Genomic DNA, 24330 nt, shown 5'->3' with positions numbered 1-24330 from the left:
TTCAGAAAACGTGACCTCATGTGGTAGCAAATATGACAACCAGCAGTTTCAGCTTTACATTCTACAAACTTAACTCGTTTCCCTATATCAGCAAAAGTGAGAGGTTGGCTCTCACTGGACCAGCTTGTGTCACATGCCCATCCTTGACTCTAGCTCTGCAGATAGGATACATTGATTTTATGTTTTTGCAAATAGAATATAAATAGACAGCATAGATCTGGTATCCAGATTTTTGTCATAGGGATTAAGGTATTCTAAGTTTCTTTCTAAATCTTTGCTAGAATAATGAAACAAGTATTTTGTCTCTATATAATATTGTATATGAAAATGAAGCATGTTATACATTGAGGATCATTAATATTCTGAGAAAGGGACAGTTCTTCAGGTCAGGAAAGCAATATATTTGCTAAAAATTCAGTGATGTGATAAGCACATTTCTTAATATTCTATTATTTGTCAAACCATAACAAAAATTCTATGTTTTATTTGTTTATTAAACAATGTTTATTAAATTCTGGTATGTCTTGGTCACCATGCCAGTGGCTGTGGATAAAATATTGAATACAACAAGATCCTTGCCCTCAGGTTACTTACATTCTTGTTAGGGGCCACACACCATAAATAGGCAAAAATGAATAAAGAAGAATATTTCAGATTGCAGAGTATTATGAAGAAAATAAAAAAGACAAACAAATGAAAAATAGTTGGAGAAGGTCATACCAGGAAAAGTGGGCAGGGGAGACCTTTCTGGAGAGAGAATATTTGATTACAACCAGAAGATTGAGAATGAACCTCAGTTTCAGACCTATGCTATCCAAGATGGTAGCCACTGGCCATGGGTGGCTTTTGAGCACTTGAATGTAGCTAGTTCACAAGGAAATGTACTATAAGTTTAAAATACACATCAGATCTCCAAGACTAGTACAAAAATTATAAAATATTTCATTAATTTTAGATCGGTTACAGGTTAAAATTTTAATCTTTTAGATATATTGGGGTAAAACATTATTAACATTAACTTTACATTTCTTTTCTACTTTTTTTTTTTTTTGACATCTTTATTTTATTTAAGGCCCTTTTCTTTCTTTTTTTTTTTTTAATTTTATTATGTCGATATACATTGTAGCTGATTATTGCTCCCCATCACCAAAACCTCCCTCCCTTCTCCCTCCCCCCTCCCCCCCAACAATGTCCTTTCTGTTTGCTTGTTGTATCAACTTCAAGTAATTGTGGTTGTTATATCTTCTTCCCCCCCCCCCGGTTTGTGTGTGTGTGTGTGTATGTGTGTGTGTGAATTTATATATTAATTTTTAGCTCCCTCCAATAAGTGAGAACATGTGGTATTTCTCTTTCTGTGCCTGACTTGTTTCACTTAATATAATTCTCTCAAGGTCCATCCATGTTGTTGCAAATGGCAGTATTTCATTCGTTTTTATAGCTGAGTAGTATTCCATTGTGTAGATGTACCACATTTTCCGTATCCACTCATCTGATGATGGACATTTGGGCTGGTTCCAACTCTTGGCTATTGTAAAGAGTGCTGCGATGAACATTGGGGAACAGGTATACCTTCGACTTGATGATTTCCATTCCTCTGGGTATATTCCCAACAGTGGGATGGCTGGGTCGTATGGTAGATCTATTTGCAATTGTTTAAGGAACCTCCATACCATTTTTCATAGAGGCTGCACCATTTTGCAGTCCCACCAACAATGTATGAGAGTTCCTTTTTCTCCGCAGCCTCGCCAGCATTTATCGTTCATAGTCTTTTGGATTTTAGCCATCCTAACTGGGGTTAGATGGTATCTCAATGTGGTTTTGATTTGCACTTCCCGGATGCTGAGTGATGTTGAGCATTTTTTCATATGTCTGTTGGCCATTTGGATATCTTTCTTAGAGAAATGCCTACTTAGCTCTTTTGCCCATTTTTTAATTGGGTTGCTTGTTTTCTTCTTGTAAAGTTGTTTGAGTTCCTTATATATTCTGGATATTAATCCTTTGTCAGATGTATATTTTGCAAATATTTTCTCCCACTCTGTTGGTTGTCTTTTAACTCTTTTAATTGTTTCTTTTGCTGTGCAGAAGCTTTTTAGTTTGATATAATCCCATTTGTTTATTTTTCCTTTGGTTGCCCGTGCTTTTGGGGTCGTATTCATGAAGTCTGTGCCCAGTCCTATTTCCTGAAGTGTTTCTCCTAGGTTTTCTTTAAGAAGTTTTATTGTTTCAGGGTGTATATTTAAATCCTTAATCCATTTTGAGTTGATTTTAGTATACGGTGAGAGGTATGGATCTAGTTTCATTCTCCTGCATATCGATATCCAGTTATCCCAGCACCACTTGCTGAAGAGGCAGTCCCTTCCCCAGTGAATAGGCTTGGTGCCTTTGTCAAAGATCAGATGGCAGTAAGTGTGTGGGTTGATTTCTGGATTCTCTATTCTATTCCATTGGTCAGTGTGTCTGTTTTTATGCCAGTACCATACTGTTTTGGTTATTATAGCTTTGTAGTATAGCTTAAAGTCAGGTAGTGTTATGCCTCCAGCTTTATTTTTTTTTGCTGAGCATTGCTTTGGCTATTCGTGGTCTTTTATTGTTCCATATAAATGTCTGAATAGTTCTTTTCATTTCTGAGAAAAATGTCTTTGGAATTTTGATGGGGATTGCATTGAATTTGTATATCACTTTGGGTAGTATGGACATTTTCACTATGTTGATTCTTCCAATCCAAGAGCATGGAATAACTTTCCATCTTCTTGTATCCTCTCTAATTTCTCTCAGCAGTGGTTTGTAGTTCTCATTATAGAGATTTTTCACCTCCTTGGTTAACTCTATTCCTAAGTATTTTATTTTTTTGGTGGCTATTGTAAATGGGCAGGCTTTCTTGATTTCTCGTTCTGCATGTTCACTATTGGAGAAAAGAAATGCTACTGATTTTTGTGTGTTGATTTTGTATCCTGCTACTGTGCTGAAATCATTTATCAATTCCAAGAGTTTTTTTGTAGAGGTTTTAGGCTGTTCGATATATAGGATCACGTCATCTGCAAACAGGGACAGTTTGACTTCATCTTTTCCAATCTGGATGCCCTTTATTTCCTTCTCTTCTCTGATTGCTCTGGCTAGTACTTCCAACACTATGTTGAATAGGAGTGGTGGGAGTGGGCATCCTTGTCTAGTTCCTGTTCTTAAAGGAAAAGCTTTCAGCTTTTCCCCATTCAGGATCATATTGGCAGTGGTTTTGACACATATGGCTTTAATTATGTTGAGATACTTTCCCTGTATACCTAACTTATAGAGGGTCTTTGTCATGAATGAGTGCTGAATTTTACCAAATACTTTTTCAGCATCTATAGAGATGATCATATGGTCCTTGTGTTTGACTTTATTAATATGGTGTATCACATTTATTGATTTGCATATGTTGAACCAACCTTGCATCCCTGGGATGAATCCCACTTGATCGTGGTGAATAATTTTATGTATGTGTCGCTGTATTCTGTTTGCTAGTATTTTAGTGAGGATTTTTGCATTTATATTCATCAAGATTATTGGCCTGTAGTTTTCTATTTTGGTTATATCTTTACCTGGTTTTGGTATCAGGACGATGTTTGCTTCATAGAATGAGTTTGGGAGATTTGCGTCTGTTTCAATCTTTTGGAATAGTTTGTAAAGAATCGGTGTCAATTCCTCTTTGAATGTTTGGTAAAATTCTGCTGTGAATCCATCTGGTCCTGGGCTTTTCTTTGTTGGGAGCCTTCTGATAACAGCTTCAATCTCCTTTATTGTTATTGGTCTGTTCAAATTTTCCACGTCTTCTTGGTTCAGTTTTGGGAGCTGTGTGTGTCCAGAAATTTATCCATTTCCTCCAGATTTTCAAATTTGTTGGCGAATAGTTGTTTATAGTAGTCTCGAATGATTCCTTGTATTTCAGATGAATCAGTTGTAATAACGCCTTTTTCATTTCTAATTTTTGTTATTTGAGTCTTCTCTCTTCTTTTTTTTGTTAGCCATGCTAATGGTTTGTCAATTTTATTTATCTTTTCAAAAAACCAACTTTTTGATTCGTTGATCTTTTGAATTGTTTTTTGGTTTTCAATTTCATTCAGTTCTGCTCTGATCTTAATGATTTCTTTCCGTCTGCTAACTTTAGGATTGGATTGTTCTTGTTTTTCTAGTTCTTTAAGGTGAAGTGTTAGGTTGTTCACTTGCCATCTTTCCATTCTTCTGAAGTGAGCATTTAATGCAATAAATTTTCCCCTCAATACTGCTTTTGCAGTATCCCACAGGTTTTGGTATGATGTATCATTGTTTTCATTAGTTTCAATAAACTTTTTGATTTCCTGCTTGATTTCTTCTTGGACCCATATGTCATTAAGTAGAATGCTGTTTAATTTCCATGTGTTTGTATAGTTTCCAGAGTTTTGTTTGTTATTAATTTCTAGTTTTAATCCATTGTGGTCTGAGAAGATACATGGGATAATTCCAATTTTTTGGAATTTATTGAGACTTGATTTGTGACCTAATATGTGATCTATCCTGGAGAATGATCCATGTGCTGATGAGAAGAATGAATATTCTGAGGTTGTTGGGTGGAATGTTCTGTAGATATCTGCCAATTCCAATTGGTCTAGAGTCTTGTTTAGATCTTGTGTTTCTCTACTGATTCTTTGCCTAGATGATCTGTCTAATATTGACAGTGGAGTGTTCAGGTCCCCTGCTATTATGGTATTAGTGTCTATTTCCTTCTTTAGGTCTAATAGAGTTTGTTTTATAAATCTGGCTGCTCCAACATTGGGTGCGTACATATTTATGATTGTTATGTCTTCTTGATGGATCAGTCCTTTTATCATTAAGTAGTGTCCCTCATTGTCTCTTTTTATGGTTATTAGTTTAAAGTCTATTTTGTCAGATATAAGAATAGCCACTCCAGCTCGTTTTTCTTTTCTGTTTGCATGGTAAATCTTTTTCCATCCTTTCACTCTTAGTCTGTGTGAATCTTTATGGGTGAGGTGGGTCTCTTGTAGGCAGCATATAGTTGGGTCCTGCTTTTTGATCCAGTCAGCCAGTCTGTGTCTTTTAATTGGGGAATTTAAGCCTTTAACATTAAGAGTTGTTATTGAAAGGTGTTGATTTATTCCTAGCATTTTATTGGTTGTTTGGTTGTCTTAGGTGTCTTTTGTTCCTTGCTTTCTGATTTACTGTTTGGTTTCTTTGTTTGTTGGTTCCTTAGGTTGTAGATAGTGTTTTTGTTAGCTTGTTTTCTCTTCATGAATGCCATTTTTATTGTACTAGCGGGTTTAGATTTTTCTTAGGTTTTTATGGCAGTGGTAGTTATTTTTCAGGAACCAAACCCAGTACTCCCTTGAGGATTTCTTGTAAGGGTGGTCGTGTGGTAGTGAACTCCCGCAGTTTTTGTTTGTCTGAGAAATATACTATTTGCCCCTCATTTCGGAAGGATAGCCTTGCAGGGTAGAGTATTCTTGGCTGGCAATCTTTGTCTTTTAGTATTTTGAAAATATCATCCCATTCCTTTCTAGCTTTTAGGGTTTGTGATGAAAAGTCTGATGTTAACCTGATTGGGGCTCCCTTATAGGTGATTTGACGCTTCTCTCTTGCAGCTTTTAAGATTCTCTCTTTGTCTCTGAGTTTTGCCAATTTGACTATGACATGTCTTGGAGAAGGCCTTTTTGGGTTGAATACGTTTGGAGATCGTTGAGCTTCCTGGATCTGAAGATCTGTGATTTTTCCTATACCTGGGAAGTTTTCTGCCACTATTTTGTTGAATATGTTTTCAATGGAATCTCCATTTTCCTCCCCTTCTGGAATACCCATGACTCGGATATTTGAGCGCTTGAGGTTGTCTGATATCTCTCTCAGATTTTCTTCCATGTCCTTGATTCTTTTTTCTTTCTTTTTGTCTGCTTGTGTTATTTCAAACAGCCCATCTTCAAGTTCAGAGGTTCTCTCTTCAACTTCGACAAGCCTGCTGGTTAAACTCTCCGTTGTGTTTTTTATTTCACTGAATAACTTCTTCAGTTCAGCAAGTTCTGCTACATTTTTTTTCTGGACATTGATTTCCTTGTATATTTCCTCTTTCAGATCCTGTATACTTTTCCTCATTTCATCATGATGTCTAGCTGAGTTTTCTTGTATCTCATTCAGTTTCCTTAGAATTATCACTCGAAATTCCTTGTCAGTTATTTCAAGGGCTTCTTGTTCTATAGGATCTAGAGTATGAGATTTATTAACTTTTGGTGGTGTACTTTCTTGATTTTTTATATTTCTGGTGTCTTTTTTTTGGTGTTTATTCATTGTGGCAGGGGGTTTCACAGTCCACCGGTTTGAGACTAATGACTAACTAGGATGTTGCTGTGGTTGCCAATTTGGTATGGCTCCTGCCATGACTGCTCAGTTGGCCTCTAGTGTCTTGTGTGTGTGGATGACTCGGGTCTTGGGCTTCTCCGAGGATCCACCTTTCTGGTCAGCTTGTACTCTGCTGGGCTGGTGGATCACCTAGCACAGGGTGTATGATCTCTGTTGAGCTTTCACTTTCTGTACAGGACTTCTCCCCGTTCCGTGTGCTCTGGCCCAGGCTGTTAGATCGTGCAGTGGCGACCCCACCGGGTGTGTGGTTTCTGTCGAGTCTCCGCCTCCCTGGCCGCACGTCTCCCCCCTCTGTGCACACTGTGCTGGGCTGGGGTGTGTCTTCTGCACCCCTCATCTATCAGCTGGGCCTTCAAGACCCTGCTCAGCACCGCCTCACCCAGGAAGTCTACCAGGTTTCTGCTAGGCACAGACGACCGGTCTCTCTGGGTGCCTTTGTAGCACTGTGTAGATCTTTCTCGCGTCTTGTTCACCTTTGTATCCCCCCGGTATAAACCGAGTCTAGTGCCCGCCTGCAGCCTGCTCTCCGGCAGGTTCAAGCGGACCTGGGAACTCTCCTGCCACACTATTCCCAACCAGAAATTCGTTAGGCTTTTTTCCAAACTGGTGGTCGCAGAGATGGTATCTGCCTCCCAGTAACAGGAAGTTTACCGGGGCCGGAGTCCAGGGTGTCGTGGAGTGACAGTCGGCCCGCCCATACTTCCTAGCCCTCCCAACACTGGTCGGGACGCCCCACACCCCCAGCCCCGCCAGAGAACCGCGGAGGGAGTGGGAGAGGAGGCCGGCCCGCAGGGTCCGGAAAGCCCCGCGCCAGGCCAAGCAAATGGGCTCAGTGATGGCCGAGCAGGGCGGAGCTGCCCGCACCTGGGGAAATGGAGGCAGCACCGGGGCAGTGAGTGGCCTGGTGGTGCAGGCGGGAGCTGCGTGGGCATCCACCCCCCGAACAGAGCTGTGCCAGGGATCACTCATAGTGCTGTGCCAGGTCGGGCGCTCGCTCTGTCTCTGGTTTGTTGCCTTCCGTGTTCTTGGCGCTGTCGCCTCGGGCTGTTCAGTCGTGGCGCCGCTCGGGCGCTCCCAGGAATCTTCTTTAATGCCGGCGTGAAACCTCGAATCCTGAATAGGGCAGCTGGCCGCCTTCAGTGCGGCCCCAGCCTCCGGGATCCTGGCTGCATCCACAGCAGCCCTGGCGCCGTGTTCCCTGTTTCAAGACTCGCTTTTGCAGCTAAGAATCAGTTCTTTTCCTGCTCCACACTTCAAAGCTGTTGCCTGTAAATGAGGCAGCCTCTCCTGCCGGGGGCAAAGTGGCGTTGAGCCCCCACGACCGGCCAGCAGCAGCAGTCCTCCCTTAAGAGATGGCCAGAGGAAGGTCCACAAGTTTCCCGACTGCCTGAGGCCCAGTGGCCACCTTTTCCACCTCAGCTACTCCGTGCCAGCCGCTGCAGCCGCCGCCATCTTGAAACCCCCTCTTTTTTACTTTTTTAATGTGTCTACTTAAGTGTTTTAAATTACATATGTGGCTTATCTTATATTTCTACTTAACAGTCCTGTTCTAGATAGTTTTAGCCTATTTGCCATTATTAACATAGCCTTTTTCTGCTTTTTTTCCTTGATGTTGGTGATAGAGATTGAATTATATCGTAGACTTTTCTCCAAGGATCTAAGCCTGTAATATTTATTGACTGAGGTGTCCAAATGTAATAATTCAATGTGTGATCAAGCTTAATACAGCTCAGAGTTAAGGGGTAACGAGTGGTGGAGAATGCACACAACATTGCCACATTTACTAGGGGAGTTGTGTCATTAGTCATGTTCCTTTAGAAATGTTCACAGAACAGATTAAGGAGGACTCTGAATATGGAGAGGCAGGCAGAGCTAGCATCGCAAGGTAATGACAGCGTGGGACAGGATTTCTGTTGGAAAGAGCAACAGCAACAGCAAACCGCAAAGATCTATTTCCATTCTCAGTGAAGGAGATTCTATTGTATTGTATAGAATTGCCACTTCTTGCATATTAAAATAGACTTTTATTCTACCCATTGCTTTATACCGATGGCAATGTTAGTGACTTTAGTGTGCCTTTCTTTGAATATGTCTATCAGGGAGATGTTGGCAAGTTCACACACCTGTAATAACATGCAATTAATTCACTGCAGTGAGCAAGCAAAATAGTTTTCTTTGTGTGGTGTTATTATTCTCATTTGCCCTGGTGGCTTGTGCCACAGGGAAGAGGTTGACTACTAAAAATGTGTGTTTGATTTAGCAGGTGAAGTTTTTAATATTGAGTTTGTAAGCATTTTAGGACCCCAAATATGATGTTTGTTATATAATCAGTACTAACACTTTTGCAAGGGGAAATTTTACCCTTACTGGTTTGAGAGTTGAGTCATATCCTGTGAGTCTGAAGCAACGGTATTTAAACATCACGGGTTCCTCTCACTGTCACTTGAAGTCACGGCAGTTCAGAGCAGCAAGTGCTCTGTGCGTGCAAAGAGGCTGTTGCTATCTTTTGGAGGTGAACAGCCTCTCTTGCCGGGATTCAGTGAAGAAAGCCAACTCTGGATATGCAGTTCTCTCACTGGAGTGAAAGATGTTTTGTTCATTTCTAATCAACTATGCTAGATAGCTGCAAGCTGAAAAGTGCCTGCAATTTGCCATTTTTTTGTAATAAGGTAAGTACCATGTTTTGGTTTACTCATTGGATTTTGGCAGCCTTAAATTACTGTGGCAGTTTTAGTAAATGATCATGCCTCAGAAAATACCTTCTCACAGGGTATCGAAGGTGGCGTTTGAGATTCTAATGCAAGTGATTTTAAACTTATAGTACAATCCATTTGTGAGATATTTAGTTTAATAGATTGATATTCTTTTTAATGATAATTTTTAATAAAAAATAGAGTGCCTGAGAAATGGAAACATTGTAGTAGCATTATATTGGTTTAGTTTTTTTAAGGATTAAGTAGTACCAGGGTCTTAATTTTCTTTTTCTTTTTGCTAATCTACAATCTCGGTTAAAGATGAAATATACATAAGAGTCATATGATTTTGTTTGAATTTTATTCTAAATAATTATAGTTCAGTAACTATATTTCTTCATTAAGATGAAAAGTGGTCTTCCTAATTATTAGAAACTTTAAAGTGGAAAAGTAGTGAAAGACTTTTGCCCTTTCATATTTGGCTTTCTTTTTAAGTGAGAGGCCATCATGTTTATAAACTTCTGATTGATCTGTTTGTTTGAGAATGTGTATAGCTTGTTTATCACAGCCTACTTTCTCAGTTGCTGTTGGAGGCACTCATATACATATTGTGTGGACAGAGAAATCTGTGGATAGAGAGTAAATGAGAGATGTTTTTCAAATTCTTTAAATTTGTTACTCAAAGTTTGGGTGAAAGACAGGAATGTTGTTTTGGCTTTTGATTAATTAAAGAAATAACATTAAATCAGAGTTAAGGTGGTATCTGGTGTCACATAACTTTGGACACTCATATTTAAGGCCTTTAAATTTCTTTAAGTTAGGTAAGGTTAATTTGATTTGGGGAGCTGTAGCTATGATTTGTAAGATATTAATGAACTGAAAGATTTTTTAAAATGTGTCTAATAACAGTTGGCATTATTAATACTTTCTCTCTTCTTAATTGACTTTCTATTATGCTTAGGGATTGTTACATTTATATTCAAAATTATACCCACCACAAAATTGCTAGATTCTAACTAAAACATGGAAATTGCTTTTCATGAGATATATATTTAATAATTTATGTTTTTGCAAAGTCCAAAGGGCAAATGAGCTGATGGAAGTTATATGGTTTTTCCTCTTCTTTGGAGGGGAAATTACAATTATTTCAACTTCCAAACATCCTTAAAAGCAGTAATGGGAAAGGAAAGCTTTAGAGAAAATGACTTAGTGCTATGAGAGCCTTTGGGACCTTGAATAGTGAAAAAGTACATATCTCAAATGATTATAATATAAGATAGTATAAGTGGAATATTCTGGTGCTAGTTTACACATCGAACTCTGCCTTTTTGCCTGGGAAGAGAGAGAGTTATTCTGATTAGTTATAAGTATTCTGCTTGAGAATTTTTCTTTATTCTATATGGGAATTATTAAACTTCAATAAAAAGAATAGAATGGAATATACCTACATCAAGACAAAAGCATTTCTCATTGTACTTTGCATTGTTTCAGAGTCTTAATTATGGATTACAGTGGCCATACAAACTGTTGTTATGAATAGCAACTCAGACTGATGAAATATTACCCATCAAGTTTTTATAATATATTTTTTTCAAATAGGAACTTAAATATTTATGACAATTTTCATCCAACTGATAATTACCCGATAGATTATTGAGGCATCTTGTTTCTCTTCCTTCCTTTCTGTTGCCCCGTCCTTTGACTGTTTTCCTGCTTCTCTGCACTTCCAGAAGGTGTGGGTAATGGGAGAGGTGGGAGAAGGAAGGAGACAGAGAAAGAACGTGAGAAAACTCTTACTATAGTGTCATGTTTCTATTTCTCTCTTCTTATAATGGTTTTGAAGAGAACTTCAGTCAGAAAGAAGTTAGATATAATGGCTAACATGAGTCCTTTAGATACCTTGTGAATTTTAATTGTCAGGAAATTCCTTGACCTCTGAGACAAACAATATCTGGGAACATGGTTGGGACAGACTTTTCAGACCTTACCTACCACACAGGATTGTTGCAAAGATGAAATAAAACGCATCCCTTGTTGTATTTTATTAACTGTAAAGTGTTAGGCATATTCTTGAGAAATTGTTTTTGTGTGTTTCTGAAGTAAAGACACCATAGATACTTGGAATTCCACTCAGGATTTAGTGTATTTCTTTTTAGCAATGACGGTCTCATTTTCCTCCTCTTCATAAACTATTTTTCTTATTCATTTCCAATTTATATAAAAATATTTTGCAAAGATAAGCTCCAAAAATAAAAAATAAAAACACAATTTTACCTAAGCCCTAGCACTTTTAAAAATTTCAGACAGCTCAAGGAAACTCATTCTCACTTAGAAGATATTTCTTGAGTAACAATTTACTGTTATTTTCAAGCTAAAATCAACATATGATTTGTCTCAATTGGGGACTATATCGTCAGAAGCACAAAGCGTGACATTATTTCATCCTTTTAAACATTCTTTTATTTCAAGTAAGCCTTTGAAGGGTTCATGATGAGAAACCAGAGTATAGGGAGAAATTTTTTATAAAATGCTCCTTCTGACTCCTGAAAACTAAATTTTTCTAGGTGGTGCTTTAGATCTTATTGTCTCTAGTGAATTTTGCTGGATATCAAAAGCAGCACACTTCTTGGGAAAAATGAGTAGTAATAACTGCCCTATCTAACTCTGAAAATCAGGTTTGAAGATCAAATGAGATTGTTGATGTGAGGGTGCTTTGTGAACTCCATAGTGCTCTCAAAGATCATTATCACAGGGTAAGATATTCACAATTATATATTTGGAAGGGAACTTAGATGTCATCTCAAATCTCATTTCACAAAGTGGGGAATTAAGGTCCTAGTTTCACTCAGCAAGTATCTGAGTGAAGACCTAAATCTGAGTCTTTTTGCATGCCTAGTTAGCTAGAAATTGGACAGAAGACTAGCTGTTTCTTGTGTCGTACTGTTGAGGAGATTTTTGTTTTGTTTTACTAATAAATAATGTTTTCCAAGAGTTGATGAACATATTTACAGGGAGCTATATTCTTTGTAGAGTGTTTCACAGATGACATATTGCCAGTTTAATGCGCTGAGGATTGTATCGTCTGTTTTGATAGAGTGAGGATTTGTGGGGTGATTATCAAAATGTAACATCAGACTTTAACAATTTCTTAGCTATTAACACAGTAGACAAGTCCAAGTCCTTACTCTGGGGAAATGAGCCGTAAAAGTAAATGTGCTTAGTGCATATAGGGATAGATTTTGTAGCTTTTAAAATTGTAAGTGGTATGGTAGGTTGTTTCGATATATTTGTTGAAAGAGGTTAGCAAAAAGAGATTCTCCGAAAGGTTACCTTATACAGAGATAGGGAAAATTTAAACAACCAATGAACTACCAACCATTTTTGTTAGAATTGATCTGGCTATTTTATATGTTTAGAACTTTCAGGACGATCAGAAGAGAAAAACATGACTTCACAATTATAGAAGTTAAAGGCATATGTCCTACTGTACCAATGAACACAATATGTTTAAAAAGAAAATTTGGTTTTAAAACCTCTCAACACTAAGATTAGAAGATGAATTAATTAAAATTTCACTTGTGTTGGTGGTATTAAAAAAGGTGAGGAGGGAGGGAGGTTTTGGTAATGGGCCACAATAATCAACCACATTGTATATAGACAAAATAAAATAAAATAAATAAATAAATAAATAAAATAAAAAAGGTTATTCTTTACTTCGAATAATTCAAAACACAATCACCATTTTTTAAAATAAATAAATGTAAAAACAAAAAGCCTATGCTATCTTCATAACCTGTGTTGCAACTTATAGCTTCAAGAGATAAGTGGAATTTATCATTATGCTATCTTATGAATAAATTCTAGCCATGCTTTGTAATAAAGTTCATGTTTGCTTTGATTCTAAGAACTATATGAACCTCCTGTATAGCCATTAGGACATAAAGGAAAACAGATGAGATAAATAGGTATGGATCTTTTTTAAAATTGCTAAATATAAATGCAATAGGATAATGTGTGGTCTAAGGGACTAAATCATGGGCTGTAGGAGAGTGATGGGAAGAATCAATACCTCTTTGTAGTACTGGCCCACTCCCCTCAGTTTGGAGGTGACAGTGAAGCCCTTGTCTCCTTTTGATTTTGTTTTGCTATCTATAAAACTGGGAAAACACTGTAATGCCAGGTAACAGTCTCATCTATCCCATTGGTGCTTGGTAAATATTGATTAGTAATCATGTGAGCATCAAGTGGCTGACGCTCTTTAAAATCAGTAGAAGAGTCTATATATATATATATTATTGTTATAAGTTCTGAGGTTTGTAATGAATATCCCCTTGATATAATCCCAAGTAAGAAAGCTTTGGAGATGATTTGTTGGGCCTTAATTCCATCTTTACTTAGTAAAGATACTCAAATTAGTCATTTGGTCTCCTTTTGCTTGAGTCATTTCACTAGTGGGATGGGATTAGTAATATTTATTCATGGCAATTTACAGCATACCCAAATATAACAAATAAAGTTCCAAATCCCTCACTCTACAAGTGTTTCTCTCCAAGTTGAAAATAATACTAACGTCTAGCAGTCAAGCAATATATTAACTTTTTATGAACTATCTAATTTATTTTCTTACGAAAGTCTTTTGAGATTTGAGCACTATAATTATTATTCCCTTTTTAAAGATGGAAAAACTGAAATATAAAGAAATTAAGTGACTTGTCTCTGACATCCCACGAATGTAGTAGAAGGAACAGAACTGAATGTAGGAGTCAGGCTGCAGTGCCAAGATATTTAACTGCATTCCATGCTGCCTCCTGCAGCATCCCTTGATCTTAGTATTTTGAAATGTCTGCTATAAAGTGCTACAGCAAGGAAACTACATCTTTTTAATGTTACTCCATTTAATCATTTTGATGACTGCAACATTCTCATTCTTAGTGAAAAGCAGGATATTATGAACCAGAAATATACTGAAGTTATTTGGGAATTCATGTAAGATGGGGCTAATATTAATGCAAAATGTGTGTGGAATGAGCAAACATGACTAAGAGTTCTCATAGTCTTTGGTGGCATGAAAAGAGTTCCCTTTTTTTGATGTTGTTTTAGAGAAGGGGCATGAGGAAGAAACCCTTTTCCATATATGCATTGTTATCTGATGCATTCCCATGAAAACTTGTGGGAATTTTTGTGTTTTGAGGAAAGATTAATGTCGTGTCTACTTTTCTGTGTACACTCCCTAAATATTTCCCGGTGAAAGTCATTATTTGCGCAAAGAAGCACATTGAATGAATGGTAGAATGGGGAAGTTTAGGTACATTATGCAACTAGGTCCATTTTGATCTGTTTTCCCCAGAGACTCTGCAAATTATGTTTAAAGTTCTTAGATAGTTTTCAAACCTTCATGTTTCCTCCAGTCTTGAAAATGAGAACTTGCTTCACAATGTTGTGTACACTTAGTGCTAGCACAGTGCCTAAAACAGAATAGACCCTCAGTGATGCTTCCCGGCTAGTTGGCTGGATGGATGGGTAGACAGATCGATAGGTGGGTGGGTGGGTGGATGGATGGATGGATGCATAGTGAGGATAAACAGGGGCATCTCCAAATCTGCTCTGAGTCATGACTTGTGTACCCGACTCTGATTTGGAACCAGACTGCCACTGAACATGCAGACACAGGGGGATGATGTATGAAGTGTAAAAGAATTTACCTCGGTTCATCTCATACTTTTAATCTGATAGTTTTCAATGTGAAGTGGACATAGCTATAAGTCATTTCTTGCCATTTAGTCTTTCCCACTATTTCATATTAGAGTTTTTAAAATTCCTCATAATAAACCGTAATTGCTTCACTTCCTTGATTCAAAAGCTAAAGGATACAAATATATACATATATATGTATACATATTTTACATATGGAGAGAGAGACAGAGTGGATAATAAAATTAAATTTGAGCACCTAAATAAATGGAAATTGTCAAAGTTTGACTGTTTTATAATTTATTGTGAAAAAAATAACCAAAATGCAGAAGAAACAATTGAGGCAGAATATCAAAGAAAAGAAAGTGTTTTTTAAAAATCATTTTCTAATGTTTGTTTATTACAAAAGTGTAATATTTCTTTCCATCTTGGAACAGAAGTTTCCCCCCCACACACAAAATTTCATTAGAGAGCTCAAATTAAGAAGTCTGGGAATCAAAATTTATTCGGCACAATCAGTCAATTGTGAGCAACGGTTTCCAAAATGAGGGTGGTGACTAAGGACTTGAGTTAGGAAATTCTGCAGATTTTGGAGAGGGTATTAGGATGGTTATTGTTTCAAGTTTTCTGAGAGGGAAGGAAACACAGAGAATATTTTCCTGCAAAAATACTTGATCAAGCACAACTAAATAGGGTCAAAATATATTCAAGTGTTAAACAATGGAAACAACTCTACTGGGAAAATTACCCACTTGGCCTTGACCCAAAGCAATCATTAAAAACAAAAGAAAACAAGAAGAAAAAGACACAAAATCCATCCTAATCAACACAGTATTGTTGGGTGGATTTTCTTTCCCGTGGTACTAAACAAAATAGCATAGGGTCACTATTTGAGGATATTCTCTTCCTTGGTGTAGAGGTGCCTTGTGTTATTTGAAATGTAATTGATTCCTGTGGCTCACTGTTTCCTGGGGGTTATTTCTCTATCTTGGAACTAGCGTGTTCCAAGTCAAAGAGTGGAAAGCATTACCCTGGCTGACAGGAGATCCGAATTCCACATAACTAAGACTCAGTTTCAGTATCCTTCAATGAAGGATCTAACCTTTCTCAAATTTTCCAAAAGTTGATGAGTTATTTTAGGATGAGATTTCTTTTTTTTTTTCTTTTTTTATTTAGTGGCTGCTGTGAATCTTGAAATCAAATCTCAAACAAATACTTCAGATTTATTCACCTGGAAAATTTTTGCTAAGCCCATGCCTAGAGTGTGAGAAAAGCTCATGCTTAAAACGAATGAATGAATGAATGCCTCCTAGAAAATGTATACTTTAAATGTGTGACTAGCTACAAAGAACCATTAATACATGAGACATAAGAAGAGTCTGTAGCCTTATTACCGATTTTAAATTATTGATAACTTACATAGCACATTAATGTTCAAGAGTTTTTGAAATGTGTATGACAATGCCAAAGGTATCTAGATTACCATCCAAAAGCCACTGATAATGGCAATAGTCACTTTTGAGAAAAAGTATTAAGATACTTATTGTTTTAAGTTTTCCAAGGAGAGGAAACAGAGAAAATTATCCTATGAAAGGACTTGATCAAAAATAGACTTGTTCCTAGATCCCATATGGCAGGTGTTTTACAACAAAGAGCAGATTCTCCAAGTGTGTGGTTTTAATATATCAGTCATTAATATAATTTTTTTTCAGACATTAACCAAGGACTGAAAGCTATATTTGCTACATTAAAATACTTTTCTCATTATTTCCTGACCTATTCCTCATTGTGTCTGTTATTTTTGCAAGTTGTCATGAAAGATTATTATTACGTTTTACTATTTTAATTGAAGTTTAATAAACAAAAATTAAGGAGAAAGTTAACTACAAACCAACCATCAGTTTTATTTTTAAAGTTCAGTCCAAGAAGTCAAAGTAGTTCAATGTATTTTATCAGCTGTAAAATTTCCATGACTCCCTCCTTTACCTAAATGGTGTGTAATTCATATTCACAATATTTGGAACTAGAATGTGCCTTAGAGATCAACTAACTCAATTCACTCATTTTGAAAATGAAAAATATTCTGCCATAAGCAAATTAAATTACTTCCAAGGTTATACAGAGCCACGCTGGGCATGAAGTTCCTGACATGCACCTCTGCAATCTTCTTTTTATTGTATTAGTCAACAAGAGTATCATTATCTGAATTTAATATTCAAATAGTGCATAGGATTTTTGCTTCTTATTAAAATGTTAATTATACACACCATAAATCAGTTTAAACTTGGCCTAATTTCCTTTAGGTTACAAAACATTTTTTTTTGGAAGGGCATATTTTAACCCAGATTCTACACGGAAGCTTTTCCTCAGACCTGAAAATTTGCCTTCATTTTAGTCAGTTGGCACTGCACATAACCTTGTAATCACAGAGCTAGACCCACTTTAACCACTTGTGCATAGATAAGACTGGTTATACCCTTCCACTTACTCCAGCTTTCCAGATCCTAAAAACAAACAAAAAAATGCATATTCAAAACTCCACAAATGCAAATTATATTAGTAAACAACATACACACCTATCCTGACCATTTAACCAGCTAAATGGTAATGATTACTAAACGATGCTCTATAACTAATAACTATTTTGTCACCAAAGTAGTAATGCCCTAGAACTTGCTAGCCCTGCTACTTTTCTTGGTGGCTCCTCCAGAAGCTGGTCTACACCCAGGCAGCAGCACTTTGAGGTGTACTATCCTCTACATCTCTAGGTGGATGGTGCTAAGGAACTTGGCCTTTACCTTACAGGGCAGTGATTCTTCAACTGCATGGTACAGATCTACCAAGGAATCTTGTTCAGACTGCATGTACCCAGGCCTAGGCCTCAGAGATTCTGATTCATTAGGTCATGAGTAGAGCTCAAGAATGTAAATTTTGAGAAAATCACCCAGGTGATTCTGCTGTACACTCCAAGTTGAGAGAACCTGGGGCATCAAGAAAGTGTTTCAAGGAGGCAGCTTAATGATGCCACCGCCAGGGCAGGAGACACTGCGGGAGAGACAGCTGAGCTCCTGTTTGTTCCTCATTCTTGCCCTTCTACCTACAACTCTGCTAGCCTGTGGCTCCTACCTACCTATCTAGTGTGCTCCTACCTCTTAGCTCAGCTTGCTTTTTGCATTACTTGGAGAAAGCTTTTGAATGTGGGAATAACCATTTAAGAAGATATGGGTGAACAACAGATCTCTGTAGAAGAACTCACAGAATCCCCTGTATAATGAGTCTAGTTGGGGCATGATCAGCCACTTCCCTACTCCGTACTCAGTAAGGTGAGGAAGCAGGGGTGGGGGGGGAGTAGTCACAAAATGCAGCATTGAATGGGTGCCCTCAGTCCTAAGCCAAAGGCTGTCAGCCAAGCCTCAGCAGCACAGAAAAGTTGAGCCATGAGTCTGGGTGAAAAGAAAACTAATGAGGTGGGGAAGATGAGCTTCTGCTGACCAGTGAATAGCTCTGGCAAGTGCCACGATGTGGGCTTGTTTCCTCCTCTGCCCAAAGCTGAGAGAGAATTCAGACAAACTCCCTGTAAAGGAGGAGAATCCGCTGTACCTGATAGCTGGGCAGTGGATGAAAGTCCCACGAGCTGCAGTGTGACCATGAGATAGTGTGATGAGCTGTAACAACGGTGGAGAGGGCCATGTAGCCCAAGGCACGAGAGGGTCTCTATTCATCCAATGAAAGTAGTTGGTGAGTAGAGTACAGACTTGGAGCTAGAAGTCTTGGGTTCAAGTCCAAGCCCCACCACATATGGTGTGACTTTGAGAGTATTACTTAACATCTCTGAGCTTCAGTTTCCTCCTCCTAAAATGAGAATAAAAATATCTTCTTTGTAACTAGTACCAGTAGGTCTAATGCAGAGTATAATGTGGGCTCCTTCCTGCTGCCATATTCCCTACTGATAAATGCACAAGCCCATTTCACATTATCGTAATTCAAGCATACACTCATCTAGTGGTTTGTGGAGCCATGATTCATGTGAGGCAGTCTTGAGCAAAAATTGAAAAAGCTTGTACTATGCAGGGGAAACTTGACAAATAGACTGATTTATTGGAATCTTGTTTACAATCTCTTGTTTATGTTTCCTCAGCCTAATGTAATTTGTTTTGTTCAATGTTTATCCCACTAGAATTAAGAGGATAGGACTTAATGTCATGCAGAACTGACAGAATGCTTCTTGATCCTGATTTTACTGGAATACAAGAGCAGCTTGTCAAACTCTGTTCTAGATAGGGACCATTGGTTCCTCCAGAACCAAAGCCAAATGTGCTTTCCATCAATATGCCAACCGACCCCCAACCACACACATACACACACACACACAGAGAAAAATTGTAACGAGTAGTCATATTGTATTAGAGTCTCTGGGAAGTTTGATACTTAAGAAACCTGTATATCAGTTAAACTTATTTACTCTAAAGGAAGACATTTTTCTCACGGATCTATTAAAATTTCTCTAGCAGTTTTCCTATATGGAAGTGCTGAAAACAGTACCATATAGATGGACTTTCACTTATACCGTTTTCTACCTATTCTATTTTCTTGGAATCCCAGCAAAGAAATAAAATGTAACTCATCTCCAGTATGTGATTGTCAGATTTTAATAAAAATCTAGTCAATGTTAAATTTTACTCAAGACAATCTCATTTATGTGATTATGATGTCTTCTGGGTTTTAGGTATATTAGTTCATGCAGTGGCTGCCGTTCCACAGAGGGAAACTCTCACCCTGCCAGGGCCTCTGCGTTCATATGCAATGCACTGGTTGTTTCAGTGCCTTGCCTTCCACACATTCAGAGATGCAAAAATTCTTGCTGAGAGCTTGTGTGCTAGCAACTGTGGGAACACAGTTGGGGGACAAAATGGACACAATGTATGCTAACAAGGAGTTTTAATCACACTCATAAACATCAAATTATGAGCTGTACTGAATGACATTAAACAAAGGAGAAGATGACATAAGTAGAAGATGCATATAACAGGGGAAGTTAATTTAGATTATAGGCTCAGAGAAGTCCTATCTGAGAAAATGACTTTTAAGCTGAGACCAGTGATGCATAGAGGTCATTTTGGTTTCCCCATTGTTTGAAAGTTTGTGAGGATTAGAGAAAATGTATGTAATGTACCCACAGTCTGGCACAAAAGGTATCCAGGAGATTCACCTTCACCCTGTCTCCTAATCAATTACTGTCAAGCCAGCCTTTATAGACCAGCTCCTGGGCTGCTGTGCTGCCTCAAGGTCTGGATTTGGTGAGTTGTAGGGATGCCCAGGTTAGCCGAGGACCCACCTGGCCCACAGCCTTTCTGGTTAGCCTTCACTGAGCATGCTCTGTGTGTGAATTTCTGTTCAGATCTGCTTTGTTCAACATTTCTCTGCAGAGATGAGAACCCTTCCTCTCCCTTCCCTTGTGTGCCGATCTGTTTGGCTTGGCTCTGATTCCCTGCTTCCTCTTCCTAGGAGTAGGTTCATCTCCTGGTACCCCAACCCCAGGAACTTTCCTAGAACCATGACATTGCCATCTCCCCAGTGAGAAATGTCAGCCTCTTGCCCCCTCCCTCAACCACCCAACCAGGTCAGGCCCCTCCTATGCAATCCCTAGTTAGGATCAGAATGAGCTTTATCTGCCCCTTCGACTTTGTGGTTTCCACTCCTGCACTCACTCTTCGGAAGATGGAATTAATTAATGTTGGATGAATTAACCACACCACGGTTCAGGCCTGCCTTCAGAGTCCTCACTCCCCCAGACAGGCTGCCCTCCATCAGCTTGCCTCACACATGGCCAAAGCCTGTGGGTAATTGGTGAGGTCCCAGAGTGTTGCTTCCTGAGCCAGAGCAGTACAGGCCAACTTTCCCAGGCAGTGGAGACAGTAGCTTGGGTTGGTATCAGATCCCACTGGGCTTTGCTGAGAGGATTGGGGCCATCAAGAATGGGCTCAAAAGGGACTGTGTTGGAAATAGTTGTCAGAGAATCGAGAGTACTTACGAAGGAATTGCTGTGGATGCCGAGAGGTTTGAAGCTCCCTAAAGGTATCCCCAACCTGTCCTTCAGAACTGGAACCCCCCACAAAGGAGAGGAAAACTAGAGGGGCTGGAGCAGGTGTTGTCATCAATAGTTAGAAGCACCACACTGCCATCAGCATCACTCCAGCACCTGCTTCCCCTCTGCCCAGCTGGGTTCATGGTAGCACAAGAGCAGAAGGATAGGGGTGGGGTGACAAAGAGTGACGACGCAATAGCAGAACTCTGCCAAATTATTGATAGGCTGCTCATGGATCTGGTGTTGGGCAAATGTGGAAGAAAAGAACTTAGATACCATCAGAGAGTGCTTTGTTCTCCACCATGGAGAACAGGAAGATAGTTCTCTCCCCTCTTTGTGGGTTCTAAAGTTTGTGGTGTTCAGGCTGCTGGGAGCACTTAGGAAAAGGATCCTCATGTGCTTTTCAGTCTGACGCGCTCCCAATTGTGAGGGGCCTCAGGGCAAGGAGCACAAAGAAAAGCAGGCTTTGGGAAAGGATGTTTTTATTGTTCCTGCATGTGATTTCTATTTCAGACACATACATAGACAAGCACATCAGATTCTGCCCTTGCACTTGTCACCTGGCCGGTGTCCTCAAAATGTAGCATATTTTTATATATGTTATTCTGTTGGAAGGAAGGAAGGAAGGAAGGAAGGAAGGAAGGAAGGAAGGAAGGAAGGAAGGAAGGAAGGAAGGAAGGAAGGAAGGAAAGAAGGAAGGAAGGAAAGAAGGAAGGAAGGAAGGAAGGGCCATGCTGTCAAAGGCTGGGTTGTCTAAAGAAAGGTGACTGGAAGCAGTTTCTTTAAGTTTAATATGATCAACTTGGCTTCTATCATGCAAGACTCTACAAAGCCAGTGAAAACGGTCACCTGCAAAGGTAGGAGTACATAAAAATGCTTACACTATGTAGACTTTAAAATTATTTTATGGCCAATTTTTCTTATCACTGTCTGTTCATTGCATTGACCTACCAGTAACTGGGCAGAGCTTTGCTGTCACATCATCACTCCCTGTCACTGCACCCTTTTCCTACTGAGCAGCCATAGTGGGCCATGAGAAAAATAGGGCACATTTGAGAGAAAATAGGTGACTGTACAAAAGACAAGTACATTTCTTTGGCTGTCAAAATTAGCTATGAAAATTAAGATTGAGAACATCTGTTTTAGTTATGCATGTAGCACAGGCTGTTCTGTTGTTTCACGGTTTCTTGCGGGGGGGAAAAAAAAAAAAAAAAGACAAGATACCTGCTATTCTCTCACGATCTTCCCCTGAAGCTAAGTCTAATTTGCTTTTAGCTATAAAAAGCTACTATTGATATGAAATAATGCCCTCAGGTGCAAATATTATGAAAAATTTTTACAGTTTCTTTTGCAGACCCTGTATTGTAAGATTAGAGAGGACAGACTAAGTGCAGTAAACATAAATTTCAAAACAGAAGTGACTGCCAAAGTGTGTTAGCTGAGTGTTTAATTAGGCATAGAAGCTTTATTTTTTGACCTAGTTGTGAAAACCATAGTAATGCAAACTGACATCAAGCAAGAGGCTGGGAACAGCAAAAGAAATGGAAACAAACTAAGTAGAAAACACATCTTGACCAATCAGGCAATTGAAGGCTGGAAATATAATATTTACCATTCACCCAGGATTCCAGAGTGTTAGACAGTGTTGAAAATAAACCCATAAAGCTGGAAGGGATCTTCAAATCTGTCTTCTACCGAGGATGTTGACATATCAGACTAGAGAATCCTGACTTATTTTTATATTTTTAAAATTTCCTTTTAAAAAATAATTGTAGCCAAATTCCTACATTTACTGTCCCTTACAATTAAAATGTTTCCCCTTCCATTAACAATCTCTCTCTCTCTCTGCCATGAATCAAATCCACTTTCTCTTGTTGGATATTTCCTTCAAGGAACCTACCCAAGACATTATCTATGTCCTTGAAAAACCTACAGTCAAATATACCTCAGTTCATTGTCTCTTCTTGCTGAATATAGTATTTATTTAATTTGATTTAAATAGAATAATAGAATAGAATAATTGCCTCTTTTTCCCTTCCAAAAAAAAAAAAAAAAAAAAAGACAACCTATTGAAAGATTGAATTAATCTAATGATTTATTTTTAAATTTAGGTTAAGAAATTGTTTGACAGATAGTAGGAAGGTGGATACCAGAGGCTGGGTGGGGGACAGAGAGAAAGGAGGAGGGGGGAAAGGGGAGGTGCTGATTAAAGGGTACAAAGTTTCAGCTGGACTAGAAGTTTAAGTTTTAGTGATCTATTGCACTGCATGGTGACTGCAGTTAGTAATAACGTATTGTATATTTTTAAATTGCTAAAACAACAGAATTTTATTATTATTATTTTTTTATTTTTTGTCTTTTTCGTGACCGGCACTCAGCCAGTGAGTGCACCGGCCATTCCTATATAGGATCCGAACCCGCAGCGGGAGCGTCGCCGCGCTGCCAGCGCCGCACTCTCCCGAGTGCGCCACGGGCTCGGCCCAAACAACAGAAATTTAATGTTCTCACCACAAAAAAATAAGTTGGTGAGGTGATGCATATGTTAATTAGCTTGACTGAATCTTTCTACAACATATACGTAGATCAAAACATCACACTGTACCCCATCAATATTCACAACTATTATTTGTCAATTAAAATAAATTAATAAAATAAATATACACAATTATTATTTGTCAATTAAAATAAATTAATAAAAAGGAAGTTTGTTCTAACAAAATATAGATTAAAATATTTAAAAGTATACATAAATATGTATTATAGGTTAGTAGTAGATATATCTTAGTTTACCTCTGTTTAACAATTTTATGTTTTAGCAATTATTCTTTTAATGTATTATTCGTAAATCCCTTTGGATTTTCTGTAGAGGAAATCCATGAATCCATAAAATGCCAATTTTATTTCTTCCTTTCTAAATTATATCTTTTGTATTTCATTTTCATCTTCACTCTAGTCAGAACTTCTAGAAAAATGTTGACGTGATGATAGTAGGTATTCTGTCTTTCTCAATCTCAGAGGAAAAGCTTTTAATGTTTTGCCTTAAAGTACAATGATACTTGTTAATTGCTTTTATCAGATTAAGAGAATTTCTTCTATCCTTGGCTTGCCAGGATTTTTTTCTTAATTAATGCATATTGAATTTTATCAAATTCTTTCTGTAAATCTTTTGAGATAATCATATAATTTTATGAACTACCCCTGCATTTAGTGCTAAAGCAGATATTTACACAATTTGATCTCACAGTGATGGTTCATTGTTATCACGGTCTTCCTCGCACGTCCATCTCCTTGTCTCACACTGGAAAGTGGCAATAGGAAGGGTAGGTTGGCTATGGAGTTATTTGCCTTGTTTTAATTGGGCTGAGGTAACTCTTAAAAAATACAGATTAAGTGAATGTATCCATGTGAACTACCTCCAAAAGTGAGGCTTATTCTAAAATTAGCTTCTGTGCCAATGTATGATCTTTTGGTTTTGGCAGAGAT

At 38.1% G+C, this 24330-nt stretch overlaps 1 protein-coding gene across 18 annotated transcripts in view; it reads left to right on the top strand.

Moving 5' to 3' along the window:
* The window catches only part of MCTP1 (multiple C2 and transmembrane domain containing 1), a 536345-nt gene that overhangs the window by 173210 nt on the left and 338805 nt on the right, over window positions 1-24330 (top strand). For 13 of the 18 annotated variants that reach the window (XM_063085542.1, XM_063085535.1, XM_063085534.1 and 10 more), the window contains exon 1: window positions 8991-9047. The exons of 4 other annotated variants lie outside the window; for them this stretch is intronic. In XM_063085542.1, the coding sequence (XP_062941612.1) occupies window positions 8991-9047 (57 nt within the window). Of the gene's footprint in view, window positions 1-8990; window positions 9048-22201; window positions 22277-24330 lie in introns of those variants that run through there. One more of the 18 variants, XM_063085531.1, reaches the window with a different exon arrangement.

The sequence above is a fragment of the Cynocephalus volans genome, chromosome 2 (genome assembly GCF_027409185.1).
Source record: "Cynocephalus volans isolate mCynVol1 chromosome 2, mCynVol1.pri, whole genome shotgun sequence".
NCBI classification, from domain to species: Eukaryota; Metazoa; Chordata; class Mammalia; order Dermoptera; family Cynocephalidae; genus Cynocephalus; species Cynocephalus volans.
Note: the sequence above shows the minus strand (reverse complement) of the source record. Positions and strands in the feature narration are given on the sequence as shown.